The 14,808-nt window shown below is 58.1% G+C and overlaps 1 protein-coding gene across 1 annotated transcript in view; it reads left to right on the top strand.

Moving 5' to 3' along the window:
• CRB2 (crumbs cell polarity complex component 2) overlaps positions 1–14,808 on the top strand; it is an 87,987-nt gene that overhangs the window by 54,971 nt on the left and 18,208 nt on the right. The window contains exons 2-4 of the mRNA XM_044439729.1: positions 10,678–11,358; positions 13,710–13,905; positions 14,343–14,482. Of these exons, the coding sequence (XP_044295664.1) occupies positions 10,678–11,358; positions 13,710–13,905; positions 14,343–14,482 (1,017 nt within the window). The remainder of the gene's footprint in view (positions 1–10,677; positions 11,359–13,709; positions 13,906–14,342; positions 14,483–14,808) is intronic.

Genomic DNA, 14,808 nt, shown 5'->3' with positions numbered 1-14,808 from the left:
CCCCGCTTCTTTGTCTGGCGGCAGGAATCCGGCCGCTGCCCGGGTCCCCGCGGGCGGCTTTTGTGCCCGGTCACCATGGCTACTGGCCGAGCACGCAGCGCCAGGCGGGGACGGGGTGCCGTGCGCGCCGCGGAGAGGGGGCCGGTTGCCGGGGGGCCGGGACGGCGGCCCTGGGGAAGACACCTGCGAGGAGGCAGCCCTGCTCCCCGGTCAGTCTGGAAGGGGAGGCACGCCGGGCGCGGGGAGCCCTGGAAATCAGCGCATCCCAGAGGGGGACTCGCGGCCAGGATGCCGAAATGCGTCTCTTCCCCTTGCAAGGGAAAGCGCCCATCTTCCCCGCATCCCTGAAATTCCAAGCACGGAGTCGCCACTGCCTCTCCATTTGACAGAATAGGAGAACTGAGGCCAAGTGGCAGGTTGAAAGCTGCAGGGAGTCAGTCGCTAAACCTTGAATCTGGAACCAGATGCAAACCCTAAGCCTTTGGGGGGGGGGCTGTTTTGCCCTCTAGCAACTCTAAGCTTGCAGCTTCTGGGGTGAAGGAGCCTCACCCTTTTTGTTGCCCCCGGTTCTTCGTTGGACACATGTTTGGTGGAAGTAGATGTCTGGGTCTGCAGGAGGGGAATCTGAGACAGGACGGGCCCCTACCCTTGCTCGAAGGACTGATCATCTTTAAACTGAGTGATGCAGCCAAGCAGTTTTAGACTGGATGGTCTTCTGTGCATGACTTCAGAAGACAACTGCCATTCCTTGTCTTTCTCTGCTCCACCTGCCAGTTCCATGTTTTACAATCGCTTCTGTATTCGGGATAGATTAGAATAGCACCAAAACTTGTTCCCAACTCTGATTCAGAAACAACCAACCGCGGCAGTTTTGCATTTTAGACTTGCTTAAATCGTGGCACACAGCCCTGTCACAACTTGTGGAATAAAACAGACTTTGTTCTACCTTGTTACGTGCTGCTCTGCACAACTGTTCCAACATTTGAGTTTTTAAAAGAAAAATCTTACCGTTATTGTTGTGTTGTTGTTGTGATCCTTACTCTTTGTCGATCGATGAAGCTCCAGTTCCATGACCAATTTTATTTTGATAATTTGGGGGGTATCAGTTGTTTTCACTCTGAATATATATATCTGTAGAAAAACAACGAATAGATAACATAACATAAATGAAGAAAGAAACGGTTCATTTGGTGATGTTTGGTATTTCTGGCTGAAAGTTGTAACCTCGCTGTGCAGACGGGTGTAAAGTGCGCGTATTGAATGATGCTTAAATGCACTAATGCAGCTTATTTGAGTCCTATAAATCATAGGGTGGACCCCCAAACAAGAGCAGTCTCACTCTTGGAGATGGCCAAAATTGCGTTACACGAAAAGAGGCGGGGAGCGATGGGACCACAGCAATATAACGGGCTGTTGATTTGTTTCACGTTTATACTGCCCAATAGCCAAACTGGGAAAAGATGTTCTCCTTAGCGGTGCTGCAGCACCACCGCCCCTTTCAAGTCTCCGTAAGCCACCCAGAGACTTTGTACTGGGCGGCATATAAAAACTTTGAGTGTGCTACTTTTACAGAGTTGCAGGCGAGATAAGAAGGGGAAGGTACAGACCTCTGGGCTGCGCTGCAACAGGCAGCGGGAGTTCCAAATGCATTTCAGTAACATTCAGAAGAAACTGCGGAATAGATAGTGCAATTTACACTTAGTGCCCGTCGCTAAAGAGCAGATCGTTCAGACGGTATTTCTCAGTCACACGTGGTGCTTCCTGTACTTTGCACGTGCAACAGGCGCTCTGCTTCGCGGATCCGGGCCCTTGCGGCACTGGGACGTGCCCGGCGGCCGTGCTCTTTGCTCTTCTAAGTGGCTGCAGCCTTTGTTAGCTAGCAGCGTATTTAGATTGGATTTAGAATTAAAGCTTGAGAGCCGGCATGGCTAACCGGGTTCACACAGGAGCGCCCTGCCTGGGCCCCATTTCTGCGCTTGAGGTCCAGCGAGGGGGGCAGAGGAGGGGGGCATGACGGCCAGTCCGGAGGGGTGTTTACCGGGGGTGGGGGGCAGGGCCGCAAGGGAAGGTGGGAGATCAAAGGGGCGCTGGAGGGGAGACGGCTATAAAGCCAGTGTGGATTTATGGGCATGGCGTCGCCCCCTCCTCGAAACCTGATAATAGGAGCCGTTTCATCTGCACGAAAGCGGTGGATGGACGATCAAACGCACACCTGGCTCAGCCGGTGCGTGACGGTCGCATGCATATTCTGGCAGACAGAGGCTCTTGTGCATGGTGTTAGGACCGGGGGTGAGAGACTGTGGGGCACCAACACCAGCCAGCTGGATCAGGGAGGGGGCGGCCCCCAGGGGTCCTAGAGGCCGGCGGCGCAATCAGCGGAGGGTGCCAACTGCACCCAGCCCTGGGCAGCCGGAGCCTCCCTCTCTTCCTCCCTGCACTGCTTCTGGCTTCAAGGAGACTGAAGCCCTTCACACCCAAATATTTACGACAGCTGGCAGCGCTTTCACTGCCACGACTCATGAGGAATTCCCAGGGGGGTGCATCACATCCTGTGCCGCATTGCTGCCAGCTTGACGCACCCCCGACGGTAAACTCTGCACTGTGCTGCTGTCGGGCGAGAAGCCAGGGAAATCATGCCTGCGGGGAATGTGGGCCCACCGATCGGAAGGCCGCCCCCAGACACGGTCAGGGTGTCGACCTCTGGGCACTCCAGCATGATGCGCGCTGCACGTCTCCCTGCTTCCAGTCCACCTGTTCTGAAACACCTGCGCTTAGCCCTTGGCTTCCGGGCATAAGCGAAGCTGTTGGTTTTTAACTTTTAATGCCCTGCATGGCTCAGGACCTGGCTATCTGAGGGACTCCCTGCCTCGCTGGGAGCTGCTGGGTCATTAAGAGTTGCATGAGGGGCACCTTTACCCACAGAGACGTGGACGCCCGTCCTCCGTGGCACTCCCAAACGGAGGAGTGCTTTCTTCTCTCCGTAACTACAAGTGGGCCTTGTTTTTCCGAAAGGGGGTTAACGTTGTCTTTCAAATACACAGTTCTGATGTTTAGGATTCCTATTTTTATTCTTTTAAGGACTTGCTGTTTACAGTGGTGGTGCAGTGACTGGTGACTTTTTAGCAGATAATGCATAATCGCATGTTATTAATAAAAAGAGGTTTTGGCATTGAGAGGAGGTTCTCGGAGGAGCCCCCCTTTCCAGGCATAAGCCATTCATGTGTGCTTCGTCAGTTAGCTGCGCCGAGTGGGGGGCGGTGAGCGGGAACAAAGGGGGATTGGGGCAAAATGGAATTGGAGCAAAGCACTCTGAGCTCGCTCCTGGATGAGAATGGCAGCAACGGAGCCGCTTCAGGACTCAACACTCCAGTCCTTGGGCGTGAACGGGGGGATTCCTGGTGAGGCGCTCGGGAAGCACTCTTGCCCAGAGGGAAATCTAGTGAGGAGAACCCCGACTCTGGCCACAGATACCTGGCAACTACCGCCACGCTCTTTTATGGAAGAGTTCATTGACTGCTCATTGCTGTTCTCCCCCCGCAGAATGCCATGGCTCGGAGCTCTGTACGTTCATCAGAACAGTGCTCAAGCTCGTTCTCCCTCTCCCTCTCCCTCTCCCTCTCCCTCTCTCCCTCTCTCCCTCTCTCTCTCTCTCTCTCTCTCTCTCGCACACACTCTGGGTGCTTCCAGCTGAATGGCTCCTCAGCACCCCAACCAAAAGAACGCCAAGTCCCGTGCAGCCATTCTCGCTCTGTCTCCACATTTCCTCTGGCGAGGGAAGGAAGATGGGCAAAGTGGCGAGAAGCCCCCCAAGAGCCACAGACAGACGATGCAGCCAGTCCGATGCCCCAATCGCACCCAAAAGGCGGGGAGGGTAATGCAGGGGGCGCCTTTTGTGGAAGCTCCATTCTTACTGCCCCTTTGCAGAAATGGAGCCGCTCTGAAGGGCGGGGAAGGCGGTCCGGCAAGCCCCGGGGAGAGGGCCCCAGGAGCTTGCCATGCTCGGCCCCCGAGCCCCCCCCCCAGCCCTCCGGAGGGAATGGCCTGCCCAGCACTAATCCCTTCTGCTGACCAAGGCAGCAGCAGGGCAGCCGAGGTCGCCCGGGATTTACTAATATAAGCACACGCCTTTCCGTTGCTGTGGAAACAGAACTCTTTCCGCCACTTCTTCGAAGTTGCCTTCGGAGTAGTTCAGCTCTGCCCGGGGCTCTGGAGGCGAGAGCCCTTCTGCCTTCCTGCCTCCGGTTCCTCAAGGGCAAATGCTTGGCCCAGGTGGCCGGAGCAGAACCCGGCGGCCCGCCGGGGACACATCCTCCAGAAGCCGGCGCTCAGCCGGCACAAAACAGCACAGCAGTAACACAACGAGTGTGTCGTACGTCTGGAAGTGTCGGATTCTGAGCACAGGCCAGTGGCTTAGTTTGAGGCATCGTGGCGCATCCTTCCTATGTATGAAGTGCTAAGAGAATTGCGAGAGAGAGAGAGAGAGAGAGAGAGGTTCTGTGCTCCTTTTCCAGAGCTCTGCCTTGTCCTTCCATGAAAAGGCGCAGAACCATCCGCCATCATCCGAGGAGGCAGAGAACGTGTTGTGGGTTTGACCTTCGCTAATTCTATGCAGCTGGAGCTGTTCATCACACGGGGCGCAGAATCCCCCAGAAGTAACGACTGGACGACCGGTTCAACGTGCAGGGGTCTCCGAGTGGGAAGGCGCGCTCCACTTTCCTACGTTCCGGCAGCCCCAGAGCAGTAGGTGCCCCATGCTGAGCTGGAAGGCCACGAGGAGGGGTGGTGAGGGGGATGGAGTCAGGGGGGGCAGGCCTGCAGGCGACAACCGAATTAGGAATAAACAAGGCATGGAAGGAGAGGAGGTGGAGGCCGAGGAAGGAACAAGCAGCAGCCGAGATGTCGGGGCACCGGTGGCGGGACCAACATCAGCACCGTAGAGAGCTCACTACAAAGACGCATGCTGTCATGGCCGGGCCGGGCACAGCTGAGCAGCCTCTGACAGACCCTCCCGGGGCCTCCGGCCAGTTTCACGCAGCCCCGCTTCTGCTCTCTGCCAGTAGCTCCAGTTTGGACACTGGTCCTGCGAGTGCTTACCAGGTGCACCAGGCCACCTTCCCCATCGGGCCACCAGGGGCCCTGCGCCATTCCGCAGATCCGGGCCGGGAGGGTCTGCTTGCTCTCCGCCGTGCCCCCCGGTAGCCCCGTCTGGTTGGATCCCTTGGGGGGTGCTAAGAGCGTATCCGCTGGGACACCACAGCCACCGCTTAGCGGCCGCTTCCCTTCCTTCTCGGCCGGTTCCTGAAAGGGAGTGATGCAAGATTGCGCTACGAAGGAGCAAGAGGGGCCTGCGACCCATGGCATGTCCGCCACGACCCTCGGCACTCATCCAGTCTGGGCGAAATGCTGACCGTCCACTTCTGTGGGAGATGCAGAACCACACCATGCAGGAACTGGCTGACAACCCTGGTGTTTGCGTCTTCCCCACTGGAATTTTAAGTGGGGGGCTTTGGCCAGCTTAGAGGGGGCTTATCTGTCGAGCTGTCTGGAAGAGTATGAAGAAATGGGTCCCGAGCGCATGGTTATCGTTAGCCTGACATGCCGGGTGCCGGAGGGGCATGGGGGAGGGTCAGACCCGTCGGCCACAACACCAGATGGGTTCTGCGTGATCTCAAGGGGAGATGCTTTGGCGTGTGTGTCCTTACAGTGAAAGTTGCATGTGTGTTGGAGGAGAGATTTTAGGCATATGTGGTCTGTGACGGAGCTGAAGCAAAAAAACAAAATAAAAGGCATTTGAAATCAACCAGTGGCTGGTGGCATGCAGTCTCTCTCTCTCTCTCTCTCTCTCTCTCTCTCTCTCTCTCTCTCTCTCTCTCGGGACTCCTATTCATAATAGGTCATCTGGGCTTGTACTCGGCCTTCTGCTCGCTTTTGCACTCATATTGTCTCTTTCATTGCAGTATTAATATGGAGGTAATTGTGATTGGGTTTCAGTATTGTGTCAAACTTCTGCTTAACAAGAGGCAGTCCTTGAAAAGTTTCGAACATTGCAGAAGGTGAAATGTGCCATCCTGAATCTGCTTTCCGGGCTAAATTACACTGATTCTATGTCAGTTGCACTGTACCTGTTTTGTTTCCCAGCCCAGCGCAAGGCCAGGTGGAGCCCGGAGATCCAAGAATTGCCCCCTCCAGTATGAACCTGCTTTGGGGTCCGACCATCTCTGCTTCTAAGCCGAAGAGCCAGCGATGCAAGGACCCCTGAATGAAAACAGAGCAAAAATGTAAAAGACGAAAATTACAAGAACGCTGTTCAGAGTCCTGTGCCCAAAGGAAGCACGAGGAATGGGACTAGGAGACAGGATCCGTGTCCATGTGCCAATCTGGGAATTTCCTTCCAAACGAGATGAAAGTAGGCAAGCTAGAAATGGGCTAAAGGGAGCTGGGGTTGTGACACAGTGTGGTGAATTGCACCAAGAACGGTGCTTTCCCCGCTTCCTCTGCCAGTAGAACGTCTCTTTGGCAAGGGGTTTTGTCAGCCAGGGGTGAAGTTTCGGCTAGGACTTCGCCCCGCTCAGGTGAAACTTTGTATATTGTTTACCCGTGGAGACCCTACCTCCTAGCTCCTTTGTAACTCAGGTAAGATGATCTGTATGGAGATCAAGGGGAGAGGGGGAACTAATGTCTGTTTAGGGATTTAGCCAGAGTCCCTCGTCAACGTTATTTACTTGCCAAGACATCTGCGAAAGCGAACACCAGACTTCTGCACTGCAGGTGGGAGAATGGGACTCCCGTGGCAATGGGGGTGGAGGTGCAGAGCCAGCGAAGAGCCTTCTGCTAATGCACCTTATCAGTGAAGCCTTTGAAGTCTATCCTAATCTGTTCTCCAGTCTCCCGTGTGCATAACCTCCCTTCTGGGGCTCTGAGGCTGTTTTTACGCCAAAGCACAAAGCAAAAGGGCAGCGGGTTGCTGTTAGAACAACAAGCAACCTCCTTCTCCTCTCCAAGAAGGCTGGGCCTTGGATCGGTGGGAAGGAGCCAGCAGTTTCCCTTGATGCGGAAGCGGCACGGCTGGGCCCTCGACGGGGTCCCGCTGACAAGAGCACCTGGCCTTGCCTCGCCTCTGTTCTTGCACCTTCCTTGTTCACCCACCTCTTGCTCCGGCTCAGACAAGAGGGATGGTGGGGTCTGAGTGGCGGGGGACGCACCCCTCAAACCTCGGGTGGAAGGGGACGGCGGCAGCCAGTGTCTCCCCCAGTGAGCAGGCAAGCTCACGGATGGGACCACGGAAGGGGCCCTGCCCAGTGGCCCGACAAACCTTGGAAAGGGCACTGAGCAGCGTCCCCGAGCATAAACACATGCTCGTACGTACATACCTAGGTATTCATATACGTATCCGAATTTGCTCCTCACAGAAGTTTGTCTAAGAGCTCTGCAATAAAAACCACAATCAAGTGCAATTCTAGAAGGAAAATAGTGCCAAGACCACATGCCTAACTCACCGCACCTTCAGAATCATTTCAGAGAGTAGAACAGGCAACTAAATGGCATGGTTTTAAAATCGGGCCTCCTTTTCCATCAACTACAAAAGGAAATCTCCTTTCATTAAAAATGCCACTGAGAAGAAAAGGGCCTTAACCGAAAAGAAAACTGCGCAGGGCGGAGACGAGCCTCTCCAGGCCCTTCTGTTACGTGATCGTGTCTCTTACACCTCATCCTGGAGCAGCAGGGACTTTTCTGCCCAATTCGTTCAGGAGCAAAAGCTAACTGAGGCGTTTGTGTTCATGACGTGCCAGGCAGACCTCGCATTCGTTCAGAAAACACCCGTTTGTGCCCGATCACGGAAGTGGAAGCAGAGATGGCCAAGCGGGCGCAAGCCGGACCCCTCTCCCAGGACCGAGCGGTCAGTTGCGAGCGGACGCTTTAGCCAGTGGGGCTGCCACGAAATTTGGGGCATGCCCAAGGCCCAGGTTTAATCCCTGGCGTGAGGACCCTCGGCATGCCTGCAGGAGAAATTGTCCTAACGTGTCGGGGCAGTGTCTCCTGCGGGAAAGGAAACTGAAGAACATTAACTCACGCTTCCGGAGCCCATGCCGAGCCGAGCCGAGCCCAGGCCACAGTGGACGGGCAGGCCCAGCTGCAGGGGGACCCGTTGCCGTGTCACCCGCCGTCAGGACACAGGAGCACGGAGGCCGCATCCTGCTTCCGAGGCGCTTGCCATGTCCTCTTTGGAGAGCAGACTCGGAAACCCACGGGCCACTGCAGCTGAAAGAAAAATTGGTCTCACTCCATTTCACGCAGGCCATAATGCTCATTGTTGGAGCTGCCTGCGAATTCTCCTCTGCGTCCGTTTATTGAGTAGCGAGTGGGAACAAGGCCTGCTTGTCAAGCGGCTGGAGACCTCCTCTCTGAATTATGAAATCAGAGCTTGGTGGCAAGCATGCGGCAGCCAATTTCTTGGAAGTAAAACTGTGGGTACGGTGGCCTTTTACCCAAATAAAAACGGCAAGGCTTGCTGAAGCGACTGCGGGGGGGGGTTGCTGTCATTGTCGGGCGACGTAAAAGGCTGAAGGCGAGCTTCCCACATTTAGCAAAGCAGGGGCCTCGGCAGTCGCGAATGGGGGCCGGCACTCGCTGGCGACTGTCCAATATGCGTGCGATTGTCGCTCAGAAGATTTTGTTAACAAGCGCCAGCCGCGGCTAACAAAACTCTAAAAACCAGTCTTTTCCCTTGACCCGAGTTTCTTCTGCCAATGTGCTGGAAAGGTCAAGCAACTAGGGAAAAAGCAACCTTTCTATCTCTGTAAAAGTTGGAATGATCCATGCAATGCGTTGGAACCCTGATGAGGGATCAAGGCATAGGCTGTGGCAGTGCTAGATTAAGGGCACCAACCTAAGCCGGTTTGGACAGAAAGCAAGGTTGCCTGGGAATGCCAAGCGTCGCCGTCTTTTTTCTATGGGGTTGCGTCCTTCGCCGAGTTATCCGAGCTAATTGTGCTCCAGTGCTCACTCTGAGCAAGTATTACACAAATTTTGGGATGCTTGCTGTGGTACTTTGTTTTAAGGTGGATTTAAAAACATCGATCTAATTGTGTGCATGCGAATGGATGAAGGGGGTTTATTGATTACTGAATAACGCTTGGGAAGGAAGGGTTTTTTTAAGTCGAGGAGGAGGAGATGGAAATTCTAAGGAATCTACCCTAGTGTGGCTGCAGATTCATCTTTTGTGAAACATTATTTCAACGTTCTTTGTAACTGCTACTATAACGTAATCAAGCCCTGTATTTTATTTATATTTAAGTTCTTCCCCTGGTTGTTTGAATGGTACGAAATAAAATGTTGATACACGCTCTGAAAAACAAAAGCTTTTTGCTCCATGCTTGAGCGATAAAAGGCTAAATTCAGTCCAGGGGTGCAGTGCTTGGACTGAAGGATGGAATATAGGAAAATACGACGGCTGCGGAGCTATTACAACCAGGCTCCAGGGCGCAGGTTTTCAGCTGAGAAGGTGCGAATTCCACAGGCAAAGCTGCAGGGTCTGGCGTCCCCCAACCCTTTCTTTTTAGCAGATTGAATGTGGGTTGCAGCTCGGCGCAGCTGCTCCCGCAGGCTCCTTCCAGGGGCTGCCAGGTTGCCCTCAGAGCCTTTCGGGCCTGCATGGGGAGCCCCCGCAGGAGCAATTGCAGCCTCGCTTCCCGCCCCCCCCCCCCCCGCTTCTCTTGCCATGGAGGGGCATCGTCCGGGGCCCTCGCTCTGCTCCGGCTCCCCCCCAGGCTGCTGCACGGATTCCAGGCGCACTCCGTCATCGCTCTTCTCTGCCTGAGTGAGAATCGGAGAATAAAAGGCCTGGGAGCAGGAGAAAGGCTTGCCGGCTGGGCAGTGCGATGCACAGCGCATTCCCCGGGTCACGTGGCGCAGGGATGTGGCTGAGCCGGTGGCTCCTGCAGAGCCTTCCCTGCCCAGAACGGAGCGTGGCAGGGAAACGGGCACAACGGAGGCCCCGGTGGCCGGCCAGGAAAGCGCTGGTGGCTCACGCAGGGCAGGGGGTACGGGAGAGGCGGTGGGGCCAGAAAGAGGAGGGCAGCAAAGCCTGGGGGGGCGACCCAGTAGCCCCAAGCAAACCGGTGAAATGACGCCCTTCCACTGACGCTCCATGGAGGCCCGGAAGCCCTTCCAGGAGGCAGAGCGTCTCTGGACACCACGCGAGCCGCAAGTTAGCATTCTGCCTTCTTACACCGCAGCCCCCACTAAGACACAGGGCTCTGCGAGCCCCCTCCACACCCAGCCCCCATTCCGAGCACATGAAAATGAAGAGAGGGAATGGCCCACCAGGAAATCAGGCCAGCGACCGGGGGGGGGGGGGGGAGGGGAGGCTGCCCAGAACTCCTCTGGCCTGCAAGGGAGCAAAGTGGAACCAAAAGCAACCGGCAATCAAAGTGCGTTGCGATTGTGGTACAGAATTAGCGGCTGCCACCCCTGCACATCTTCCTGGAGCTTCTCCTCCGAGCTTCGGCCGTCCCCTTCCTCTCCTCCTGCCCTGGCGCGAGGCCGTCCCCAGCCTCCCGTAGGAACGACTGCCCACCGTCCCGATGGTCCTTGCAATGGCGCCAAAGCCTGCGCGGCCGTGCTGCGGGAGCCCCCCGGGGCCTTCCACTAACCCAGCCCTCCTCTCCTTCCTCCCAGGACGCACCTCGTGCGAGCAGCTCAGCGCCTGCGCTTCCTCCCCGTGCCAGAACGGGGGCACCTGCAAGGATCTGGAGGACGGCTACAGGTGCCTCTGCCCACGGCAGCCCCTCGTGCTCGCGGGGCGGGACTGCGAGCGCCTGCACAACCCGTGTGCCGCAGACCCCTGCCCGCCTGAGTGGGCGTGCCAGGGGGCCCCCGGCAGCCTGAACTACACCTGCCACTGCAGGCCCGGCTCGTGCGGCCCCGGCGGGGACCACTGCCAGGCCGGCCCCTGCCCGCCGCCCCCCTTCGCGTGCGTGGAGATCCCGGACGGCTTTGGCTGCGGCTGCGCGGGCGGCGAGGGCTGCCCGGCCGGGCCGTCGCTCTGCGCCAGCCAGCCCTGCCACAACAACGGGACCTGCGTGGAGGGCGCCGGAGAGTTCGCCTGCCGGTGTCAGCCGGGGCACGCCGGGGCCCGCTGCGAGGAGGAGGTGGACGAGTGTGCCTCGGGCCCCTGCCAGAACGGGGCCATCTGCCTGGACCGGCCGGGCGCCTACAGCTGCTTCTGCGTGCCCGGCTTCCAGGGCCATCGCTGCGAGATCGACATCGACGAGTGCGCCTCGCGGCCCTGCCAGCACAGCGGCTCCTGCCTCAACCAGAGGGACCACTACGCCTGCCTGTGCCCGCCCGGATACGCAGGTACCCGTCTGCCGGCCCCTCGATCCCGGGCGGCCCTGCAGGGCCCGGCCAGGTGGCCCCTGGCCCCCCATGGCTGGCCGTGCCGGCGAGGGCTGGCGGAGAGGGGCGCGCCCTGGAGGCTGCACCCCCCGTGCTTTGGCCACCTCGTGCGTGGCTTGCTTGAGGGCTGGGGGGGGGGGGCTCTGCTACTGCCCCGGCGTCCCCAAAACGCATGGTGCCAAAAATATTAGTTGCAAGCCAAGTTTGCCCTACTTCCTCCCCTCCCCCTCCCGCCACCATGCTGTGGCCTGAAGAGCCGGGGGGGGAGGGCCTACGGGGAGCCCCCAACCCCCTCGTTGCTCCAAGGCTCGGCTGCAGGTCAGCGTGTTGGTTATCGCAGCCGCTTGGCAGCCACGTGCTGCTTGCGTTGGCCGCTCTCTCTGGCTTAATGTGGCTCCAACGCAAGCTTTGTTTTCTCGGACGACGAAGCGCAGGGAGCCACGGAAGTTCCCAGAGAGCAGCCACGGTCAGGATGGAGACCGCAAATGCTCGGGCGGGTAGTGAATTCCGTCCAGCCCGTGCTCTGCTCTCACTTCTCCTCCCCGGCTCAGCCGAGCCCGAGGCTTTCTCTGCCGGTGACTCGCGCCATCCCCGGCTCGCTCCACCTGCCTGCCCTCTGCTGAAGCAGCAGCCACGGGGGGCTTTCCTCCACCCCCGAGCCCTAGCGTGAGGGTGGGAACTCAGCCTGCGTGCGCCCACCCCCACCTGGCACCGGCCGGCACGGAGACACTTCCTGGCCTTGCTCATCCCGTGGGCCCTGCAAGAGTTGCGCTGCTGCGAAGGAATGTCGGGATGCAACGTCAGGTGCCTCTCGCCTGTTCTTAGTCACCGCACAGCGCCGTGTGGGAGGCCGGGCCGCTCGGCAGTGGAATTTCTGCTCGATCAGAGAGAGCAGCCGAGGAGGGGAGAGCGGCATGGGAGCAGGCGAGGGATGAGCAAGGCGTCCGGGAAGCCAGCGAGCGCCCCTGCCTTCCTTCACTCCCCTCCGGCGGGTTCCAAGGTCCTTTGTTTAACTCCTCCAACCTCCAAAGGCCCCGGAGGTGACTAACTGAAACTGGAATGTGCCACAGGGACCAGGCTAAATGGGACAAATGCCAGAAAACTGGACGAGCCCCTCGTCCCGCGAGAAGCCTTCGTCCCGCAATCAGCCCCTCTGCTCATCGACGGTGGTCCAAAGGAGAAATGCCTTGCGCCAAGCGGCTGGCGTGGCTTGTGCTCCGCAGAGGGTTCTTGGCACCCACAGCTGGGGCAAGACACATCCAGCCGAATTCCATCAGCCCCGGCCAGCACAGCCGGTGGTCAGCAACTCTGAGCCTTGTAGTTCAACAACTCTCCAGGGGCCAGGAGAGCAAAGGCTGCCTCGGGACACGAGGCGTTTAAATATATTGCAGTTAAGGGCTGAGATGGGACGAGAACGCAGCTTATGTATCGCGGCATCTTTTGGGAGGGTCGGGGGGCAGCTCTGGGGGATGCGAAACTGCAGCAGCCCCTGCGGCTGGAAGGTGTTGATACCTGTAGCCCAGGTGCGGCTACCACTGACCTTCCACAACTTGGGCAATGACAGCATGCAGTGGAGGGCAGGCGGAAGGGCTTGCCCCCACACGTCCCTGGCCCCCCACAGACTCAGCCAGCTTTCGCCATCCAGATGTGCTCCCCCCGGCGCGAGGAGCAGGCCTCGCTCCACCCCCCTGCCCCCCGGAGCACCCCCCAAGACAGGGTCTGGGCTTCAGTCAGCCCAGCCCTGAGGAACATCACCGTTCCGAAGCGATCCAGGAAAGGGCAGAGCACGCGACCCCCGTCCTTCCGGACTGCACCTCTTTCCTGGCGCTTGGGGGAGCGAGCGGTACAGAGGTCCTGGGGCTCCTGGCCTGTGCCGAGTGAGGGAGGCTCAGATAATGCAACTCAGCCGTTGCAATCCTGAGTGTCACTCTGGGCAGGAAGGTGGGGTAAAATAACGACTGAGAAATAAATCATGCCCTGTACAAGTGCATCTGCTATCCAGAATTGCGGTCATACGGACGCGACTCGCTGGGTTTCAGTCCTGCTGCAGGTGGGCAGGCCACCCCCCCCTCCCTCGGCCACCGTCCTCCGCCTCTGAATCTGGAACGGTGCCGGGAGGCTGAGGCAGTTCTGTTGGGACTCTGATCTGGACCTTCAGCCCCATACTTGCAATGGGCCATGGGGGCATCGCACTCTCTCAGACCCATCTGCACGCTGGGGGTTAACGGTGTCGGATTGTCACAAGGACGAAGCGCTGGGCCCTTCCCAACGGCCGGTGAGCCCGACACCCGCTTCTCTCCCTGCTGACGAAGGTGTGAACTGCGAGGTGGAGATCGACGAGTGCGAATCGGCCCCCTGCTGGCACGGCGGCACCTGCCGCGACCACGTCGGCTTCTTCTCTTGCTCCTGCACGCCGGGCTACGAGGGGCCCCAGTGCGAGGTCGATATTGACGAATGCCACAGCCAGCCATGTCTGCACGGAGGCACCTGCCAAGACCTTGCCAACAGGTGAGCGGCTGGGGGGGGGGGGGGGGGGCCGGGGGGCGCTCTCCCATTCTTTTCAAACATCTCTGGTTCATGCCTGCACTGGGGGCCTGCAAGGAAACCTCGCCTCATGGAGCAGTCCAGGTAAGAATTCCGGTCACTTGGTTCCTTCTCTCCTCGTACCAGGCTTCCCTCTCGCCAGGTGTCCCATTGGGCTGCTTTGGGAGAGGGGACCCCTGATTTTTAAAAATGGTTATCTCTGCAAACTTTGGGGCCCACCCATGTCTGCTCACATGGCCTTCTCCGGCGTGCGGGCTGGGAACGTTGGCTGTGTTGCCGTCCAAGACGTCTGAAATGCTGAAGAAATTGACACGTGAAGTCGAAAGAGAGCGACAACATCCGGGCTGGTCTGCCTAGGTGGCTAGCAATGCATCCTAATCCCGAGCGCTTCTCCTCCTCAGCTTCCAGTGCGACTGCAGCGCCACCGGCTTCGAAGGGCCGACCTGTGAGCTGGATATCCTGGAATGCGCTTCCCAGCCCTGCCAGAACGGCGCCACCTGCCTGGAAGGTGTTGGGCTCTACAGCTGCGCTTGCTGGCCAGGTGGGTGAAGCCCTCGCGGCACCGGGCCGGAGATTCCTGGAGCCATTTTCCTGCTTGACAGAAAGCCTACACTTCTTTACCTTCCCTGAGGTTTTCGGTAAAGTAAAAAAGGTCCCCCAACATAGCCAAGGGGTTGCCTTTTGCCTCTTCGACGCTCAGTGCCCTTTGCAAAAGGGTTTCTAAGATAGGTGCCATGTTCAAGTCCAGTTTCTGGTCCCAGTTTCTCATCAGAAGCGATCTTGAAATGAGTGGAGCCGGCTGGAGCCGGGGGTCAGACTAGATGGCCTCGGAGACACCTTCTGACTTACTGTTTCTATGTTTCTGTG

The sequence above is a fragment of the Varanus komodoensis genome, unplaced genomic scaffold (assembly GCF_004798865.1).
Source record: "Varanus komodoensis strain SLA01 unplaced genomic scaffold, ASM479886v1 scaffold36, whole genome shotgun sequence".
In the NCBI taxonomy this organism is placed as follows: Eukaryota; Metazoa; Chordata; class Lepidosauria; order Squamata; family Varanidae; genus Varanus; species Varanus komodoensis.
Note: the sequence above shows the minus strand (reverse complement) of the source record. Positions and strands in the feature narration are given on the sequence as shown.